Source organism: Panthera pardus, unplaced genomic scaffold (assembly GCF_024362965.1).
Source record: "Panthera pardus isolate Hobbes unplaced genomic scaffold, ASM2436296v1 HiC_scaffold_15, whole genome shotgun sequence".
In the NCBI taxonomy this organism is placed as follows: Eukaryota; Metazoa; Chordata; class Mammalia; order Carnivora; family Felidae; genus Panthera; species Panthera pardus.
In genome coordinates, this window is record NW_026526710.1 from 29779147 (window position 1) to 29801967 (window position 22821).

At 40.3% G+C, this 22821-nt stretch overlaps 1 protein-coding gene across 2 annotated transcripts in view; it reads right to left on the bottom strand.

Moving 5' to 3' along the window:
- The window catches only part of TWSG1 (twisted gastrulation BMP signaling modulator 1), a 71970-nt gene extending 49430 nt beyond the window's left edge, over positions 1–22540 (bottom strand). Inside the window, exons 1-2 of one of the 2 annotated variants that reach the window (XM_019418469.2) lie at positions 22353–22540; positions 20448–20601 (exon numbers count right to left, since the gene is read on the bottom strand). In XM_019418469.2, the coding sequence (XP_019274014.1) occupies positions 20448–20570 (123 nt within the window). In that variant the 5' untranslated portion in view covers positions 20571–20601; positions 22353–22540. Of the gene's footprint in view, positions 1–20447; positions 20602–21676; positions 22098–22352 lie in introns of those variants that run through there. The other variant, XM_053902393.1, reaches the window with a different exon arrangement.
- Positions 22541–22821: the final 281 nt, after the last annotated feature.

The following is a 22821-nucleotide window of genomic DNA, read 5'->3' on the forward strand; positions in this document are numbered from 1 at the left end:
GCATTTTTACTCTATTCTTTTTATACCTTTTCTAAATCTCCTTCTTTTTATTTTCCTTTCTCTTCCTCTGGATTAAGCCTTATAGTTTCTTTGATTCTCTGCTTGTTTTTTTTTCCAGTGTTACTTCAATGAACAAATCAAAGCACACCTCGTGGAAGGTCCAAACAATCCACCACTACCAGCAAGTAGAAGCTTTACAGAGGACCGAGCAGTGGGATTGAGCAGTCAAATACACAACAGCAGATTGCACGCAACACACTCCAAAAACATTTCCTGAAGTGGCAGGCCCTGGACAGTGTATGATCCCTTATTAATATAGTAGTTTTTGCAGGTACAGGACACATAACAAGCTATTAAACCACGTAAAAGACAGAAACCTACCCAAACTGACAAAACTGAAGAATTCTCCTCAAAAGAAATTCCAGGAAGAAACGACAGCCAGAGAATTGCTCAAAATAAACAACATATCTGAACAAGAATTTAGAGTAACAGTCATAAGACTAATAGCTGGGCTTGAAGAAAGCATAGGTGACAGCAGAGAATCTATTGCTGCAGGGATTAAAGACCTAAGAAATAGTCACAATGAATTAAGAAGTACTATAAATGAGATGCAAAATACACTAGATACAGTGACAGCAAGGATGGGAGAAGCAGAGGAGCAAATAGGTGAAATAGAAAATAAAATTCTGGAAAATGATGAAGCTGAAAAAAAGAGGGAAAGGAAATTACTAGAACATGAGGGGAGAATTCGAGAGCTAAGTGATTCAATGTAATGAAATAATATCTGTATCATAGGAGTTCCAGAAGAAGAAGAAAGAGAGAAAGGGGCAGGAGGTTTATTTGAACAAATTATAGCTGAGAACTTCTCTAATCTGGGGAAGGAAACAGGCATCCGAGTCCAAGTGGCACAGAGAACTCCCTTCAAAATCAACAAAAACAGGTCAACACCACGGCATATCATAGTGAACCTGGCATAATACAAAGATAGAGAATTCTGAAAGCATCTAGGGACAAATGGGCCTTAACCTACAAGGGTAAACACATAAGGGTTGTAGCAGACTTGTCCACTGAAACTTGGCAGGCCAGAAGGGAGGGGCAGGAAATATTCAATGTGCTGAAGAGGAAAAATATGCAGCCAAGAATCCTTTATCCAGCAAGGCCGTCATCCAGAACAGAAGAGATAAAGGCTTTCCCAGGCAAATAAAAACTAAAGGAGTTCATGACCACTAAACCAGCCCTGTAAGAAAACCTACAGGGGACTCTGTGAGTAGAAAACAACAAAGGACCAGAGACAACACAAGCACAAAACTTACAGATAACACAATGACACTAAATCCATATCTTTCAAAAATCACTCTGAATGTAAATGGACTATATGCCTCAATCAAAAGACATAGGGTATCAGAATGGATGAAAAAACAAGATCCATCTATTCGCTGCCTACAAGAGGCTCATTTTAGACCTGAGGACACCTGCAGATTGAAAGTGAGGATGTGGAGAAGCTTCTATCATGCTACAGGATGTCAAAAGAAAGCCAGAGTAGCCATACTTTATCAGACAAACAAGATTTTAAAACACAGACTATAACAAGAGATGAAGAAGGGCATCATATCATAATTAAGGAGTCTATCCATCAAGCAGAGCTAACAATTGTAAATGTTTATGTCCCTAACAAGAAAGCACCCAAATATATAAGTCAATTAATCGCAAACATAAATAAATGTATAGATAATAATACCATGATTATAGGGGACTTGAATACTCCACTTACAACAATGTACAGATCATCTAGGCAGGAAATCAATAAGGAAATAACAGCTCTGCATGACACATTGGACCAGATGGATTTAACAGATATATTCAGAATTTTTCATCCAAAAGCAGCAGAATATACATTCTTCTTTTTTTTAATTTTTAAAAAATTGTTTTCAATGTTTATTTATTTTTGAGAGTCAGAGAGAGACAGAGTATGAGTAGGGAAGGGGCAGAGAGAGAGGGAGACACAGAATTCAAAGCAGACTCCAGGCTCTGAGCTGTCAGCACAGAGCCTGACATGGGGCTCAAACCCACGAACCATGAGATCATGACCTGGGCCGAAGTCAGACACCCAACCGACTGAGCCACCCAGGCGCTCCAGAATACACATTCTTCTTGAATACACACAGAACATTCTCCAAAATAGATCACATACTGGGTCACAAGACAGCCCTCAAAAAGGGTTGAGATCACACCATGCATATTTTCAGATCACAGCACTGTGAAACTTGAAATCAACCACAAGAAAAAATTTGGAAAGCCCCCAAATACATGGAGGTTAAAGAACATCCTACTAAAGAATGAATGGGTCAACCAGGAAATTAAAGAAGAAATTAAAAAACATATGGAAGCAAATGAAAATAAAAACATGACAGTCTAAACCCTTTGGGATGCAGCAAAGACAGTCCTAGGAGGAAAATACTTTGCAGTCCAGGCCTATCTCAAGAAGCAAAAGAGGTCCCAAATATACAACCTAACCTCACACCTAAAGGAACTAGAAACAGAGCAGCAAACAAACCCCAAAGCCAGCAGAAGAAGAGAAATAATAAAGATTAGAACAGAAATAAACAATATAGAATCAAAAAACAAAAACAAAAAACAAAAAAAAATAATAGAACAGATCAATGAATCTAAGAACTGGGTTTTTGAAACAATGAACAAAATTGATAAACCCCTAGTCAGACTTCTCAAAAAGAGAGGACCCAAATAGATAAAATAGAAATACAAACAATTATTAGAGAATACCATGAAAAATTACATACCATCTGGACAATCTGGAAGAAATGGACAAATTTCTAGACACTTACACACTACCAAAACTCAAACAGAAGAAATAGAAAATCTGAACAGACCCATAACCAATGAAAAAATTGAATCAGTTATCAACAATCTCCCAAGAAATAAGAATCCTGAGCCAGATGGCTTCCCAGGGGGATTCTACCAGACATTTAGAGCAGAGTTAATATCTATTCTTCTCAAGCTGTTCCAAAAAAATAGAAATGGAGGGAAAGCTTCCAGATTCATTCTATGAATCCAGCATTATCTTGATTACCAAACCAGATGAAGACCCCACTAAAAAAGGAGAATTACAGGCCAATATGTCTGATGAACATGGATATGAAAATTCTCAACAAGATACTAGCAAATAGAATTCAACAGTATATTAAAAGAATCATTTGCCATGATCAAGTGGGATTAATTCCTGGGCTGTAAGGCTGGTTCAATATTTGCAAATAAATCAACGTGATACATCACATTAATAGAAAAGAGGATAAGAACCATATGATCCTGTCAATAGATGCAGCAAAAGCATTTGACAAAATACAGCATCCTTTCTTAATAAAAACCCTCAAGAAAGTTGGGCTAGAAGGTACATACCTTAACATCATAAAAGCCATATATGAAAGGTCCACAGCTAATATCCTCAATGGGGAAAAACTGAGAGCTTTCCCCTTGAGATCAGGAACATGACAGGGATGTCCACTCTCACCACTGTTGTTTAACATAGTGTTGGAAGTCCTAGCTCCAGCAATCAGACAATAAAACAAAATAAAAGGTATCCAAATTGGCAAAGAAGAAGTCGAACTTTCATTCTTCTCAGATGACATAATACTCTACATGGAAAACCTGAAAGACTCCACCAAAGTGCTGCTCGAGCAGACACATGAATTCAGCAAAGTTGCAGGATATAAAATCAATATACAGAGATCAGTTGAATTTCTATACACCAATAATGAAGCAACAAAAAGAGATCAAGGAATCAATCCCATTTACAATTGCACCAAGAACCATAAAATACCTAAGAATAAAACTAACCAAAGAGGTAAAATATTTGTATGCTGAACACTATAGAAAGCTTATGAAAGAAACTGAAGAAGACACAAAGAAATGGAAAAACATTCTATGCTCATGGATTGGAAGAACAAATATTGTTAAAATGTCAATACTACCCAAAGCAATTTACACATTCAATGCAATCCCAATCAAAACAGCACCACCTTTCTTCACAGAGCTATAACAATCCTAAAATTTGTATAGAACCACAAAAGACTCCAAATAGCCAAAGCAATGTTGAAAAGAAAACCAAAGCTTGAGGCATCACAATCCTGGACTTTAGCCTGTATTACAAAGCTGTAATCATCAAGACAGTATGGTATTGGCACAAAGACAGACACATAGACTATTGGAACAGAATAGAGAACCCAGAAATGGGCCCACAAATATATGGCCAACTAATCTTCGACAAAGCAGGAAAGAGTATCCAGTGGGAAAAAGTCTCTTTAGCAAATGTTTCTGGGAGAACTGGACAGCAACATGCAGAAGAATGAACCTGGACCATTTTCTTCCACCGTGCTCAAAAATAAACCCCAAATGGATGAAAGATCTAAATGTGAGACAGGAAACAATCAAAATCCTAGAGGAGAAAACAGGCAGCAACCTCTTTGACCTCAGCCACAGCAAATTCTTACTTGACATGTCTACAAAGGCAGGGGAAATAAAAGCAAAAATGACCTCATCATGATAAAAAGCTTCTGCACAGTAAAGGAAACAATCAACAAAACTAAAAGGCAACTGACAGAATGGGAGAAGATATTTGCAAATGACATATCCGATAAAGGGTTAATGTCCAAAATCTATAAAGAACGTAACAACTCTTGAAAAACAAATAACGCAGTGAAGAAATGGGCAGAAGACATGAATAGACGCTTTTCCAAAGAAGACATTCAGACGACTACCAGACACATGAAAAAATGCTCAACATCACTCATCATCAAGGAAATACAAATCAAAACTACAATGAGATAGCACCTCACACCGATCAGAGTGGCTAAAATTAACAATTCAGGAAACAACAGATGTTGGTGAGAATGTGGAGAAAGGAGAACCCTCTTGCACTGTTTTTGGGAATGCAAACTTGTACAGCCACTCTGGAAAAGTGTAGAGGTTCCTCAAAATATTAAAAATAGAATTACTCTATGACCCAGCAATACTAGGAATTTATCCAAAGGATACAGGAGTGCTTTTTGAAGGGGCACATGTATCCCAATATTTATAGCAGTGCTATCAATAACAGCCAAATATGGAAATAGCCCAAATGTCCATCAACTGATGAATGGATAAAGAAGCTGTTGTATACATACACAATGGAATACTACTCAGCAATGAAAAAGAATGAAATCTTTCCATTTGCAACAAAGTGGATCGAACTGGAGGGTATTCTTCTAAGCAAAATATGTCAGTCAGAGAAAGACAGATATCGTATGATTTCATTCATATGTGGAATTTGAGAAACTTAACCGAAGATGATAGGGGAAGGGAAGGAAAAAATAAGAAACAGAGAGGGAGGCAAACCATAAGAGACTCTTAAAACAGAGAACTGAGGTTTAATGGGGTCAGGGTTTGGGGGGTGGGGAAAATATGTAATAAGCACTGAGGAGGGCACTTGTTGGGATAAGCAATGGGTGTCGTATGTAAGTGATGAATCACAGGAATCTACTCCTAAAACAAGACTACAATGTATGTTAGCTAACTTGACAATGAAAGAAAGAAAGAAAGAAAGAAAGAAAGAAAGAAAGAAAGAAAGAAAGAAAGAAAATGAGACACCAATATACTCCTTTCAGAATGGCTAAAATTTAAAACATTGACAATGTCAAATGTTGACAAGGATATAGAACCACTTTGGAAGATAGTTTGGCAGTCCCCCCCCCCCCTTTTTTTAACATTTAATTATTTTGAGAGAGAGTGAGAGAGAGAGAGAGAGAGAGAGAGCAGGAGAGGTGCAAAGAGAGAGAGGGAAAGAGAGAATCCCAAGCAGGCTCCACACTGTCAGCACAGAGCCCAACCCAGGGCTTGATCTCAGGAACCATGAGATTGTGACCTGAGACAAAATCAAGAGTCAGATGCTTAACCAACTGAGCCAGTCAGGTGCTCCACTGGCAGTTTCTTAGAAAAGTAAACATACTCTTAGAATATGATGTAACAATTGTGTTTCTTGGTATTTACCATGAGCTGAGAATTTATGGCCACACAAAAATCTGCACATGGATATTTGCAGCAGCTTTATTCTTAATTGACAAAACTTGGAAGCAGTGGACAAACTATGATATATCTATAAAATACAATCTAAATCAGCAATAAAATGAAATTAGCTATCAAGCCACAAAAAGACATGGAAAAGCCCCAAATGTACATTGCTAAGTGAAAGAAAGCTGTCTGGAATGGCTATATACTGTGTAATTCCAACCATATGACAAATTGGAAAGAGCAAACTATAGAGACAGTAAAAGAGATTACTGGTTGCCAAACTCTAGGAAGGGGTCTCGGAGAGAGGTAGGAAGGATCAGGTGGGAAGCACAGGAGCTTTTCAGGACAATGAAACTATTCTGGGCCATACTGTAATCTCAGATATATGACATTATTCATTTGTCAAAACTCATAGAACTATACAACACAGAGAGTGAACCCTAATGGACTTCAGTTAATAATAGCGTGTCGCTACTGGTTCATCACTTATAACAGATGTACCAACTAATGCAAGATGTTAATAATTGGGGGAAGAGTGGGTGTGTCTATGGGAAAGGAGTATGCTGGATCTTTCTGCACTTTCTGCTCAATTTTTTTGTAAATCTAAAACTACTCTAAAAAGTAAAGGCTATTATTAAAAAAAAAAAAAAATCCAAGGCTGGCTTTATTGCAGAAATTGACAAACTGATTTTAAAATTCATATGGTAGGTGTGCCTGGGTGGCTCAGTTGGTTAAGCATCTGACTTTGGCTCGGGTCATGATCTGCGGTTTGTGGGTTCGGGTCCAGAGTTGGGCTCTGTGCTGAAAGCTCAGAGCCTGGAGCCTGCTCCAGATTCTGTGTTCCCTCTCTCTCCGCCTCTCCCCCACTCGTGCTCTGTCTCTCTCAAAAATAAACATTAAAAATTTTATTTTATTTTATTTTATTTTATTTTATTTTATTTTATGTTCATTTAATTTTTTTTCAATATATGAAGTTTATTGTCAAATTGGTTTCCATACAACACCCAGTGCTCATCCCAAAAGGTGCCCTCCTCAATACCCATAAAAAAATTTTTTTTAATTCATAGGGTAATACCAGGAACCAAAAATAGTCAAAACAATCTTTGAATAGAACAAAATTGGGGGGGGGGGGCACCTGGTTGGCTCATTCAGTTAAGCATTGGACTCTTAGTTTTGGCTCAGGTCATGATCTCATGGTACATGAGATGGAGCCCCAATTTGGGCTCTGTGCTAAAAGCTTCCTGATTTCAAAATATACCACAATGCTACAGTAATCAAGAGAACATAAAGATAAACATATAAATAAATGGGATAGAAGTGAAATTTCAGAAATAAACTCTTATCCTTTTGGTCAATTACTTTCAACAAACGTGCCAAGAAAATTCCACACGGAAGAAACAGTATTCTCAACAAATGGTGCTGGAACAGAATAAAGTTGAATGCACAAAAATCAACTCAAAATAAATCACAGACCTAAATATAAGAGCTAAAACTATAAAATTGTCAGAGGAAAATATACAAGTAGATCATTGTGACTATTAGATCATTGGGACAAGTAGATCATTAGACTGTATCAAAACTTAAAGTTTCTGTATTGCAAATGATATCATCGGGAAGGTAAAAAGACAACCCACAGAATGAGAGAAATTACTTGCAACTCAGTTTTCTGATAAGTGATTTGTAGTCATAATATATAAAGAACTCTCATAACTCCACAATGAAAAAACAAATAAGCCAATTTAAAAAATGGGCATAGGTTGACTGGAATCCTCATACACTGGTGGTGGAAATGTATGCAGTCACTTTGGAAAATACTTCGGCAGTTCCTCAAAATGTTAAACACAGAAAATATGACCCAGAAATTCCACTCCTAGCTATATACCCAAAAGAAATGAAAATATATAGCCACATTAAAAACTTGTACATGAATACTCACGGCAGCATTATTCACCATAGCCAAAAAGTGAAAACAATTCAAATATTCATCAACTGATGAATGGATTAATTAAATACGGTATATCTATCTATACAGTAGAATACTATTCGACCATAAAATAATGAAGTACTGATAGTCATCATAACATGTGTGAGTCATGAGAGAATTACGCTCAATAAAAGAAGCTAGACATAAAGATAACATATTATATAATTCCATTCATATTAAATGTCCTGAACAGGCATACAGAAAGATGGAAAGTAGAACAGTGGTTGCCTAGGGGTAGGGAGGAAGGAATGGGGAGTGACTGCTAATGAGTATGAGGTTTCTTTTTAGGGTGATCAAAATGTTCTAAAGGTAGACTGTGGTGATGAGTGCATAACTCAATGAATGCACTAAAAACCAGTGAATCACACATTTAAATTGGTGAAATCTATAGTATTAGAATTATATCTCAATAAAGCTGTTTTTAAAAACTAGGACTTAGAGCATCTATCTTAAATTTACAGTATCCAGAGTTGTAGAAAAAAAGGGAGAATATTGTTTAAAAATAATAATAAATGGGAATCTCCCAGTCTCAAGCTCAAAACAAAACCCGTTCCCTAAAAAAAAATTCATAAGGTGTCCCTCACTACGCCCACACAAAAAGACCCACACCAAGGATAAGGAGATGAAAGCAAACATTTCCAGAGAGAAGAAACAAACAGACTAACAAAGTCACCTACAGAGAATAAAAACCAGACTGGTAACAGACTTCTTACTACCATTATAGAATGCCAGTAGCATAAAGACAGTTAGGAAATGTCTTCGAAGTTACTAGGGAAAATAAAGTAACACAGAATTCTATATTCAGACAAATCATCAATCAGGTATAAATAAGGTGAGAGAATAAACGCATTTTTAAAAAAATTTATTTATTTATTTTGAGAAAGCATGGGTGGGGAGAGAGAGGAGGGAGAGGAGAGAATCCAAATCAGGCTCCATGATGCCAGAGCAGAGCCTGATACAGGGCTCGAACCCACAAAGCTGTGAGATCATGACCTGAGCTGAAACCGAGTCAGATGTTTAACCAACTGAGCCACCAGGCACCCCGAGAACAAATGCATTTTTTTTTTTTTTGAGAGAGAGAGTATGAGTGGGGGAGGGACAGAGAGAGAGAGGGAGACACAGAATCCAAAGCAGGCTTCAGGCTGTCAGCGCAGAGCCCGATGTGGGGTTCAAACTCATGAGACATGAGATCATGACCTGAGCTGAGGTGGGATGTGCAACTGACTGAGCCACCCAGGCGCCCTGAGAACAAACGCATTTTTAAGAGATGTAACACCCAGAACATTACCTCCCAATATTGCCTTTGTTAGAAGACACTCTAAGGCATGTTACAACAAAATGAGAGTAAATTAAGGAAGAACAAGACACGAAATCAAAGAAATAGTGGAACCAGCTTAGGAAAGCAACAATGGGGATGAACTATAGGACAGCTTGAATCAGACCTAGAGAGCCATCAGTTAAGTCTGGAAACAATAACACTGAAGGCTCCCTTGGGAGGAGAACAGACTAAGAATTTAAAACAACATAAGGTATTAACGACTAATGATGCAAATCAAGAAAGACAATTAGAAATTCAAGAACAATAAAGTCATTCAAGAAAAGAAATGTAGGGGCACCTGGATGGTTAAGCATCTAACTCTTGATTTTGGCTGAGGTCATGATCTCATGGTTCATGAGTTCAAGCCCCTTGTAGGGCTCTACACCGACAATGTGGAACCTACTTGGGATTCTCTCTTTCTGTCCTTCCTCTGCTCATGCACACACACTCTTTTTCTCTCTAAATAAATAAATAGATAGATAGATAGATAGATAGATAAATTTAATGTTTTATTTATTTTTGAGAGAGAGACAGAGTGCAAGCAGAGAAGGGGCAGAGAGAAGGAGACAGAATCTGAAGCAGGCTTCAGAGAACAGAGGCTCAAACCCACAAACCATGAGATCATGACCTGAGCAGAAGACAGATACTTAACTGACTGAGCCAGTCGGTTAAGTTCCAACTTCGGCTCAGTCTGTTAACTGTCCAACTCAGGTCATGATCTCAAGGTTGGTAGAATCAAGCCCCATGTGGGGATCTGAGCTGACAGCACAGAGTGTGCTTGGGATTCTCTCTCTCTCCGTCTTCCTCTGCCCCTCCCCCCACTCAGGCACACACATGCACGTGGTCTCTGTCTCTAAATAAATAAATAAATAAGCATTAAAAAAAAAAAAAGAAGTGAAAATGGAAACTACCACTTGGAAGATTAAAAGTGGTTCAACCTGAATAACAAAATGGAGAGTAAAAAGGATTACTCGAGGGATGTATCCTTCTAACCATTTGACTTTTTAAAAAGGGACCTTTAGGAACTACACAAACAGTCAGAAAGCAATGAACAAAATGGCAATAAGTACATATTTATCGATAATTACTTTAATTTTTTTTTTTAACGTTTATTTATTTTTGAGACAGAGAGACAGAGCATGAACGGGGGAGGGTCAGAGAGAGGGAGACACAGAATCTGAAACAGGCTCCAGGCTCTGAGCTGTCAGCACAGAGCCTGATGCGGGGCTCGAACTCACGGACGGCGAGATCATGACCTGAGCCGAAGTCGGACGCTTAACCGACCGAGCCACCCAGGCGCCCCTATCGATAATTACTTTAAAAGCTCCAATCGAGGGGTGCCTGGGTGGCTTAGTTAGTTAAGCATCAAACTCTTGATTTCGGCTCAGGGCATGATCTCATGGTTCGTGAGTTTGAGCCCAGCATGGGGCTCTCTGCTGTCAGTGCAGAGCCTGCTTCAGATCCTCTGTCCCCCTCCTCTCTGCCCCTCCCCTGCTCACATGTGTGCTCTCTCTCCTTCTTTCAAAAATAAAAAATAAAAACATTTTTTAAAAAGCTCCAATCAAAAGACAAAGGGTGACTGAATGGACAAAAAAACAAGACCCATCTACATGCTGCTCATAAGAGATTCACATCAGACCTAAACATACATAAAGACTGAAAGGGAAGGGGTGGAAACATCCACCATGCACATGAAAATGAAAAAAAAAGCTGGAGCAGCAATACTTGTATCAGACAAAACAGACTTTAAAACAAAGACTGTAGCAAGAGACAAAGAAAGCACTACACAGTGACAATGGGATCAATCGAACAAGAAGATGTAACAATTATAAATATTTATGCATGCCACATAGGAGCATTTAAATGCACAAGGCAAATATTAACAAACATAAAGGGAGAAACTGAGAGCAATACAACAACCACAGGGGACTTTAACACCCCACTTACATCAGTGGGTAGATCATTCAGACAGAAAACCAACAAGGAAGCAGCGACTGTGAACAACACATTAGACTAGAAGGACCTAACAGACACACACAGGATATTCTATCCAAAAACAGCAAAATACACATTCTTTCCATGTACACATGGAACATTCTCCAGGACAGATCACATGTTAGACCACAAAACAAGTATCAGTAAATTTAAGAAGACTGAAATCATAGTAAACATCTTTTCCAACCACAATGAAAACTGGAAATCAATTACAAGAAATAATACTGGAAAAACTGCAAACACACAGAAGCTAAACAAAATGCTACTAAACAACAGATGGGTCAACCATGAAATCAAAGAGGAAATCAAAAAATACATGAAGACAAATGGAAATGAAGACACAACAGTCCAAAACCTTTGGGATGCAACAAAAGCAGTTCATAAAGGGAAGTTTATAGCAATATAGGTTTATCATAAGAATGAAAAAAATCCCAAATAAACAACCTAACCTTACAACTAAAGGAGCTAAAACAAACAAACAAACAAACAAACAAACAACAACAAACAAAGCCCAAAGCTAGTAGAAGGAAGGAAATACTAAAGATTAGACCAGAAATAAATGAAATAGACACAAAAACACAATAGAAAACACCGATGAAACCAAGAAGTGATTCTTTGAAAAAAATAAACAGAATAAATCAATATTTATCCAGACTCATCAAGGAAAAAAAGAGGGTGGGCTCAAATAAATAAAATCAGAAATGAAGGAGGATAAATCACCATACAGAAATACAAAGGATAACAGTATGAAAAGTCATATGCCAACAAATTGGACAACCTAAAAAGAAACAGATTAATTCCTAGAAACATACAATCTTCCAAAACTGAATCAGAAATAAATAGAAAATTTGAAGAGACTAATTACTAGTAAGGAAATTGAATTAGTAGTCAAAGAACTCCCAACAAACAAAAGTCCAGGACCGGAGAGCTTCACAGGTGAATTTTAACAAACATTTAAAGAAGAGTAATACCTATTCTTCTCAAACTATTCCAAAAAATAAAAGGGGAAGCCAGCATTACCCTGATACCAAAACCAGACAAAGATACCCCCCAAAAAGAAAACTAAAGGCCAGTATCTGTGGTGAACATAGATGTAAAATCCTGAACAAAATATTAGCAAACCGAATTCAACAATACATTAAAAAAAATAGTTTAGGGGCGCCTGGGTGGCGCAGTCGGTTAAGCGTCCAACTTCAGCCAGGTCACGATCTCGCGGTCCGTGAGTTCGAGCCCCGCGTCAGGCTCTGGGCTGATGGCTCGGAGCCTGGAGCCTGTTTCCGATTCTGTGTCTCCCTCTCTCTCTGCCCCTCCCCCGTTCATGCTCTGTCTCTCTCTGTCCCAAAAATAAATAAAAAAAAAAACGTTGAAAAAAATAGTTTACCACAATTAAGTGGGATTTATTCCAAGGATGCAAGGGTGGTTCACTATTTGCAAATCAATCAACAAGATATATCATATCAACAAGAGGAAGGATAAAAACAATATGACTACCTCAGAAGATGCAGAAAAAACATTTGACAAAGTACATCCATGATGAAACTGTACAGAGTGGGTTTAGAGAGAAAATGTTTCAACACAAAAAGAGCCATATATCAAAATCCCGCAGCTAAAATCACATTCAATGGTGACAAACTGAAAGCTTTTCCTCTAAGATCAGGAACAAGATAAGGATGTCCACTCTCACTACTTTTACTCAACATAGTACTGGAAGTCCTACCTGTGGCAATCAGACAAGAAAAAGAAATAATTGGCATCCAAATTGGTAAGGAAGAAGTAAAACTCAGTCTTTGCAGATGGCATGACACTATATACAGAAAACCCTAAAGATTACACCAAAAAACTACTAGAACTGATAAATAAATTCTGTAAAGTCGAAGAATACAAAATTAACATACAGAAATCTATTGCATTTCTGTACAGTAATAATGAAGTAGAAGAAAAATAAGAAAACAATCCCATTTACAATTGCATTAAAAGAATAAAATAATTAGGAATAGATTTAACCAAGGAGGTGAGAAACCTATACTCTGAAAATTATCAGAAACTGATGAAAGAAACTGAAGATGACACAAAGAAATGGAAAGACATTCCATGCTCCTGGATAGGAAGAACAAATATTATTTAAATGTCTATACTACCCAAAGCAATCTACACATTTAAAGCAATCCCTACCAAAATACCAACAGCATTTTTCATTTTCTAGCTTTCAGAACTAGAACAAATAATACTAAAATTTGTATTGAATCACAAAAGACCCCCAAAAGCCAAAGCGATCTTGAAAAAGAGAAGCAAAGGGTGAGGCATCACAATTCTGGACTTCAAGTAATATCACAAAGCTGTAGTGACCCAAACAATATGGTACGGGCACAAAAACAGACACATAGATCAGTGAAACAGGGTAGAGAGCCCAGAAAAAAACCCACACCTATATGGTCAATTAATCTACAGCAAAGGAAGCAAGAATATACAATGGGGAAAAGGCAGTCTCTTCAATAAATGGCGCTGAGGAAACTCAACAGCTACATGTGAATGAAACTGGACCACTTTCTTACACCACACATAAAAGTAAACTCAAAATGGATGAAAGACCTAAATGTGAGACCTGAAACCATAAAACCCCTTAAAGAAAACATAGGCAATAATGTCTTGGACATCAGTCTTAGCAACATTTTTCTAGATACGTCTCCTGAGGCAGGGGAAACAAAAGCAAAAGCAAACTAGTGGGACTACACCAAAATAAAAAGCTTTTGCACAGCAAAAAAAAAAAAACACCAACAACAGAAAAAGGCAACCTAGTGAATGGGAGAAGATATTTGCAAATAATATATCTGATAAGGGGTTAATACCCAAAATATATAAAGAACTCATACAGCTCAACACCAAAAAAACCACAAATAATCCAATTAAAAATGGGAAGAGGACCTGAAGAGACATTTTTCCAAAGACATACAGATGGCCAACAGACACATGAAAAGATGTTTAAGGTCACTAATCATCAGGGAAATGCAAATCAAAACCACAATGAGATATCACTTCACACCAGTCAGAAAGGCTATCATCAAAAAGACGGTGAATAACAAGTGTTGGCACAGATGTGGAGTAAAAGGAACCCTCATGTACCATTGGTGGGAATGTAAGTTGGTGCAACCACTGTAGGAAACAGTAAGGACGTTACTCAAAAAGTTAAAAATAGAAATACAGAGAACAAACTAATGGCTGTGGCGGGAGGTGGGGGGTGGGGGGTAGCTGTGGGTAGGCAAAATAGATAAAGGGGATTAAGAGGTACAAACTTCCAGGTATAAAATAAATAAATCACAGAGATGAAAAGTACTGCATAGGGAATACAGTCAATAATACTGTAATAACATTGTATGGTGACTGATGGTAACGACACTCATCATAGTGAGCACTGAGTAACATAAAGAATTGTCAAATCAATACGTTGTACACTTGAAACTAATGCTACATTGTATGTCAATTAAACTTCCATTAAAGAAAGAGGGGAAAAGGCCTTCTTACTCTGATTTTAAAAAAAAAAGCAGGGGGGTGCTTAGGTGGCTCAGTCTGACTTCAGCTCAGGTCATGATCTCCCAGTTCAAGAGTTAAGCCCCTTGTCGGACTCTTTGCTGACAGCTCAGAGCCTGGAGCCTGCTTCACCTTCTGTGTCTCCCTTTCTCTCTGCCCCTCCCCCACTCACGCTCTGTTTCTGTCTCTCTCAAAAATAAATAAAATAAAATAAAATAAAATAAAATAAAATAAAATAAAATAAAATAAAATAAAATAAAATAAAAATAAAAAACACTGGGACACCTGGTTGCATCCGACTCTTGATCTTGGCTCAGGTCATGATCCCATAGTTCAAGAGTTAAGAGTCCTGTGTTGGGTTCTGTGTTGATGGCATGGAGCCTGCTTGGGATTCTGTCTCTCCTTCTCTCTACCCTCCCCCTGCTTGTTCGTTCTCTTTCAAAACAAAAATAAGTAAATAAACTTAAAAAAAAAAAAAAAAAAGAACTAGAAGGAAACTTTGAGATCTCCCAGCCAGCCAATTTATTTTACACTTAATACGTAGCATATTGTATTTCCCAAAGATGTCCATGCACTTTATGCCATCCACATGCTCTTCTTATGCTCCTCTATCAGAGGCAGAGCCTATGTTCCCTCCACTTAAACCTAGGTGGACTTATGACCATTGTGGGAGTAGTAGGTAACCTCTCGGGTGAGGCCATGAAAGGCAAGAAGATTCCTCCGGCTCTCTTTCACGGCACACATATCTTGGGAGCCCAGAGCCAACATGGAGGTGACTGGCTAGTCTTAAACCAGCACACTAGAGAGGTCATATAAAGACAGAACTGAGAAAGTGAGTGAGAGTGAGGAAGAGAGAAAGAGAGAGAGAGGGACAGAGGGAGAATGAGCATGCTGAAGAATCTTTCTAGCCCCCGTGTTAGACTTATCAGTGAGCCTTCAGATTTGTGGGATGCAGCACAGCGACCGCCAGTCACATATAGCTACTTAAATATAAATTACTTAAAATTAAACAAAATTTCAAAATCTATTCTTCAATCACACGAGTTATATTTCAAGTGCTCAATAGCCACACATAGCTGCTAGCTTCTACTTCACTGGACAGGGCAGGTGTAGACTGTTTCTATCATTGGAGAAAGGTCTAGGGAATAATGCTGCTTCCAATAACTCCAGCCCCCAGCCCTTCAAGCTGCCCTAGTGCTATGTGGTGCAGACATGAGCTATCCCGCCAAGCCCTGCAAATTGCAAATTCGTGGCCAAAATCAATGTTGTTTTCAGGCACTGATTTTTGGGGTGGTTTGTTACGTACCCAGATAGTAAGTGGAACACAAGGAAAATAAAGCTGAAGATGTGAAATAATCTGCCGGAGTTTTGGAGTCCCGAAAATCAGTCAAATATTGGGACTAATCACATTTTACTTCAATGTCCAATAAGTGCTGATGAATAAATGAACAAGAAAATCCCCGAGTCTTGAGCCTGCAATAGTTTTGTTTTTATTTATTTTAAAAAATGTGTATTTATTTCTGAGAGAGAGAGAAAGAGCGCATGCACATAAGGGGCAGCGGGAGGGGGAGACAGAGAATCCCAACCAGGCACGTGGAGCCGGATGCGGTGTTCGAAGTCACGAACGATGAGATCACGACCTAAGCTGAAATCAAGAGTTGGACACTTAACCGACTGAGCCACCCTGGTGCCCCATGCCCACAATATCTTTAATTTCAAATACTTTGCCACTATGCACCAGAAGCATTGTCTCTACTACTCCAGAGAAAGATTTGACGATTCCTGGCTCTGAAGGAACAAGATCCTGAGAAACGTTAGCATCACGGAATCCATGGTAAAGAAAACAAGTCCTAGTTTCTTTCCAGTGAATTTACCAGTGAACTCACCATTTAACAGGTGAAGCTCACTCAATTTTCCAGTTTTTACACTCATATAGTACTCTTTACTTTTTTAAGTTTTTTAATTACATATTTTTAACTTTTTTTAAATGTTTATTTATTTTTGAGAGAGACAGAGAGGGCATGAGTGGCGGAGGGGCAGAAAGAGGGAGACACAGAATCCGAAGCAGGCTCCAGGCTCTGAGCCGTCAGCACAGAGACCGACGCGGGGTTCGGACCCACGAACCGAGATCATGACCCGAGCTGAAGTCAGACGCTCAACCGATTGAGCCACCCAGGTGCCCCTATAGTACATATTTTTAATCTTAAAAGCAAAAGAAACAAACCAAAAACCTTTGATGGTGTTTATTAATATCAACCAAAAACTATTTTTTTTTATTGACTGATTGATTGAGACAGAGGGTACAAGTGTGTGAGAGACAGAGAGAGAGAGAGAGAGAGAGAGAGAGAAAACCACAAGGGGCAAAGAGAAAGAATCTCATAAGGGGCAAAGAGAGAAAAAGAGAGAGAGAGGGAGAGACGTGGGGCTCATCCAGGGCTTGTGTTTCACCTGAAGTGGGGCTCGTGTTCACCGGAAGCAGGGCTCGAGCTCACCCAGTGTGGGAGTCAAGCTCATGAACTGTGAGATCATGACCTGAGCCAAAGGCAAATGCTTAACACCTGAGCCACCCGGGCACCCAAAAGCTATCTTTTAAAAATATTCCCTTACCAAGCAATTCATTTTAATAAAATCCAATTTTAAATTATTTGAACTAGGGGCATCTGGGTGGCTCAGTCGGTTAAGCATCTGCCTTCGGCTCAGGTCACGAGCTCACGGTTCGCATGTTCAAGCCCCGTGTCAGGCTCTGTGCTGACAGCTCGGAGCCTGGAGTCTGCTTCAGATTCTGTGTCTCCCTCTCTCTCTGCCCCTTCCCCACTCACCTTCTGTCTCTCTCTGTCTCTCAAAAATAAATAAATGTTTTTTTAAAGTTTTTTAGAAGTAAATTATTTGAACTAATGGAAATTACAGATTTGGAGAGTCAAAAATAACTAGGGATGTAAGTGAATTTCCACCTAAACATGAATATAAAAATCACTGTGAGAGACTTCCTTCCTTCCTTCCTTCCTTTCCTTCCTTCCTCTCTCTCTCTCTTTCTTTCTTTCCTTACTTATTTTGAGAGAGAGAGAGAGAGACAGAGGGGCATAGATAGAGTGAGAGAGAGATTCCTAAGCAGTCTCCACACTGTCAGCACAAAGCCCAAATGGGGCTCGATTCCATGAACTGTGAGATCATGACCTGAGCCGAAACAAAGGGCTGGATGCTTAACCGACTGAGCCACCCAGACACCCCATGAGACTCTATTTCTAATAATGAATTATGAAGCTACATTGAAACAACCTGGGAAGTATCACAGCTTCCCCATCAGACCAGAGCAAAAGCTAGACTTCACGTACAGACTACAAAATTTTCTGCTAGCATGAGCCTAAGCAGACATACCATAACAAAACTTCCATGTATGAAATTAGACGATACTCAAAATAACTGTTAATCTTTAACTTTATTTATTTTTTTTCAAAGTAATCTCTACACCCAACGTGGGCCTTGAATCACAACCCTGAGATCAAGAGTCACATGCTCTTGCAGGGCACCCGAGTGGCTCAGTTGGTTGAGTGTCTGACTCTTGATTTTGGCTCAGATCATGATCCCAGAATCATGGGATCGAGCCCTGCATTGGACTCCGTGCTGAGTATGGAGTCTGCTTAAGGTCCTCTATCTCTCTCAAAAAGAAAAAGAAAAAAAAGTTACATGCTCTTGCAACTCAGCCAGCCAGGCACCCCCTAAATTTGTTAATATGTTTTAAAGAGTTCTTATCTCTAAAATGTAGAGATTAGAATCATGATAAAATGATATCAGGAATTTGCCTGAAGTTAAGATGTAGCTGGGGTGGGCAGTATAGAGGAGCACAGATGAAACAAAGTAGCCCTGAGTTAATGACTGCTGTCACTGCTGGGCTTTATACTCCTCTCTTCTACTTATGCTTGAAAAAGTCCACAGCCAAAGAATTAAAAACCAACCAACAAATATTTACATGTTTTGGTTTGAAATGCAAAGCAAGGGTGAAGAGAGTATGAGACGGTGGCAAACCACACTCAGATAAAGGCCAGGCTTCCTAGAAGTTCAACTATTAAAGAAAAGGACCAAAATGTCCAAAATAAATACAAAATGCCTCAAATCTATAAAAACCCTTATCACTTCTATTTTTTTAACATTTATTTATTTTTGAGAGACAGAGCGAGACAGAGTATGAGTGGGGGAGGAGCAGAGAGAAGGGGCTACACAGAATCCAAAGCAGGCTCCAGGCTCTGAGCTGTCAGCACAGAGCCTGATGCGGGGCTCGAAATCACGGACCGCGAGATCGTGACCTGAGCTGAAGTCAGACACTCAACCGACTGAGCCACCCAGGCGCCCCAAAACCCCTACCACTTCTAGAACACACACCCAAGCGCTCCATGTTGGGATCACAGCCAGGACGTAGCTGACTCATACATTACACAGAATTCTAACATGTGTGGTTACTGGATTTCTTAGCCAACAGCCAATAACTAAAAGGGAGGCTCATAAATACAGACACACAAAAGGCACAAGACTGCTGATGGCCTAATGGGATGGGGAAAAAAAGAGAACAGCTATATAAGACGTGAAGTTCACCGCTAATTAACATAACTTTATGGGGTAGTAACTAGTATGTTTAGTTGGAAGGCCACAGGATTTGGAGTCAGACTGTTCCATAGCCACTTACTTGCTAGACGAACCTAACCAAATTATTTAACCTCATTTTTTTCTTTAGAAAAATGAAAGTGGTAGCTATACCACTAGGCTTATCCTGAGGACTGAAAGAGAGGTAACTGTCAAGTACCTTAGAAGCAGATTCTCCAATCTCAGCTGACCATTTGCCTACAACCTTAAGAGAGTCGCTGAGCCAGAACCAGCCAGCTAAGCGCTCCTAGACTCTGAAGCCTCGGACGCGGCATGAAACAATAAATGTTTGCTGCATTAAGTTGCTACATTTGGAATAACTTGTTGCACAGAATAGACAACTATTATATGAAGGAACAAGGTATCTATTATTTGACTAGCTAAATTTTTTTTCTAAATATAGTCATTGAACTTCTACAAACTAGGTAACACAAGGGAACCCTTTTCTTTATCTGAATGGCATACTCATCACTTTGTAATGGCATATTTATGAAGCCGGGTATTATTTTCAAAACGAAACTCCTTGAATCTGACATGGCTCATATGCAAGAAAACTATGGGGGGTAAAAACCTAGACTCTGTGTCACGGTTCAGTACCTCAGGCCTTGACCTCATACTCAGGCCTTACTCTGTAATATATATATACTCTATATCTATATCTATGCACTGTGTATCTACACTACATTTTGTTTTTTTAATGTTTATTTATTTAGTTTGAGAGAGAAAGCACAAGCAGGGGAGGGGCAGAGAGAGAGGGAGAAAGAGAATCCCAAGTAGGTTCAACACTCAGCACTGAGCCGGACACAGGGCTAAATCCCACAACTGTGAGATCTTGACCTGAGCCCAAATCAAGACTCGGATACTCAACCCCACTGAGCCACCCAGGTGCCCCCACGTTTTAATATTAATAAAAAGTATGCTTAGTCCTACCTGAATGAGGCATTTGCTCACATCGCTAGCACAGAGTGCTTTGTTACAACTCAGTGACTCAGGGACCCAAGTCAGGAACACCAGAATGGCCAGAGTAAGCATAACAACAGAATGTGACTTCATGGTTCTTCAAAGACAATCAACTCCCAGGAAGCTAAACCAACAAACAAAAAGAAACAAAACAAAACAAAACTTTAATTCAAAGGCAAGGACTAGGCTAAGAACAAATACAGAAATGGAAAGCAAAACAAATAAAGCAAGACTCATTATTTGTATTAAACAACTTTTGAGTGATCATTTAAAGGACATTTTCAATGAGTGATTAAACAGTCAAAACCAACTACTTTATATAGTAATGTCTTGTCAGCAAACTGCAAATACATGTGTGTGTGTGTGTGTGTGTGTGTGTGTGTGTATGTGTGTGTGTGTGTATACACACACATATATACCACCGGATTACTGAGGCAAATAACTACTTTTAATACTGCACCACTTTAGCTTTAGGCCCATTATTCAACTTTAAACCTATATAAAAACTATTAATATAGTACCATAATATAAAACGTTTAACAAATTTTAAAACTGCAAATTATTCTAATGATTATTTATGACTATCTCATTTTATGTCTTCACATTATTAGCCAGAAGCTATGAGCTTGAAGCAGCTCAGAGAAAGAAGTTGAGGTGACAGTCATTTCTTAAACAACTTAGCAAATAACCAAGGGGGTAGTAAATTATCGACTGCATTAAGAACTCCGAGTAATTTCTTAAAATGTGAAGATGTTCTTTTAAGCCTATACCATAGGTACCATAGATTCTGCAACGTTATTAAGAAGACAGTACATTTTAAAAAGGAAAAGGAAAACAAGACCAGCACAAATCCTGATAGTGGCTAAACAGTGGTTAGGCTAACATGGTTAGTAAGCTTTTTAAAAAGATAGAACTTCTTCGAGTTCAAACACCACCCCCCCCCCCGAATCAATTAAAGTAAATGATTATTGATGTCAGATAGATAAAAGGTGAGTTTATGGAGCCTTTATGATTACTGTAAACTTTTACTCCAAGCATTACAAAATACAGTAAAACAAAAGCTCTAAGAAGGTGAAAAGAATAAAGGGCTTTGCACCAGGTATGACTCAATTTTGAAAGAGAAAGCCCTGGCGAGGCCCACAAAGTATTCCGAAAGACCGTTAGTAACCCAACTTTCTAATATATTTAACAGCACATACCAAGTCGGATGATTTCTGGTGCCACCAGTACATATTCGTGGAGGCCAAAGAAGGTATTTTGAAAAGTGATTTTTTTTTTCCCAGAACTAGTTTTCACCCTACACTCACTAAAACTGGGACTTTCCCCCCCATCTCTTATGGTTGTCTCCATCCTACTCCCCAAAGCTTACTGGAAAAAGTATTCAAGTAAACAAGGGCAAGTACAAAGCAGGTAACAATTGTTTAAAGGGCCTCTCCTTTTTTCCTGAGGAGTCAGGAACGGTGCCGCATCGAAACTGTTTTCGTACGTGGGGACCAGTTTCTCAGGCTCTGGCGACCTGTGCGTGGTCCCCAAGGGGGATGGCACTGACAGCAGCCTTTGTGCCTCCGGACGGAGCCCCAGCTGCCGGTTGGCGAGGCAGAGGCCACGGCGGCTCTTCACCCCGGCTCACCGACGCCGCTGAAAGCGAGGCAGGGGAGGGGGCCGCAGGGGTGCCGCCGGCCTGCGCGCCCGCGCCCAGCACCCACCGGGCGGCGCCCCCACTTCGTCCAGCGCGTAGGCGGGGCCCAGGCCGCGCGGGAGCTGCTCCGCTCCTCCCGGCCGCGAGAGCCCGCCGCGGCCTCGGCCTCCAGAGGCCGGAGCTCGGGGCCCGGACCCTCCCCGGCCGCAGACGCTGCCCCGCCTGCTCCCGCTCACCGTGCGCCGTGGCGCCGCCAGGCCGCCTGGCCCTCGTTTCCCCGCAAGTCACCCGAGCCCTGGGCGCGCCGCCGGGCTGTGCGAGGGAGGCAGGCCGCGCCTCCGCGCCGTCCCTCAGCGCTGCGCCCGCGAGCCTCGGGCACCTTAAAGAGACAGGCCCGCCACCGCCCTCCCCCCAGCTCCCCCGGTCCCTCCGCCCGCCCTCGGCTCCCCGCCGCCGCCAGCTCCCGACAGGAGGCGTCTCTCACTCCCGGGGCGCTCCTGTCAGCGCACGCCCCGGCCCCGCCCCCGCCAGGCCCGGCGCCCAGTCTCCAGTCCGGCCCCGACCCGGCCCGCGCGAAGGCCCCGCCCCCCGGCCCCGCCCCCGCCGGGCCCACGGCCGCGGTCCCGCCCCCAGCCGCGGCCCCGCCCCGCTCACGCACGAAGGCCCCGTCCCGCCCTCGGGTCACGCCCAACAGCGGCCACACTC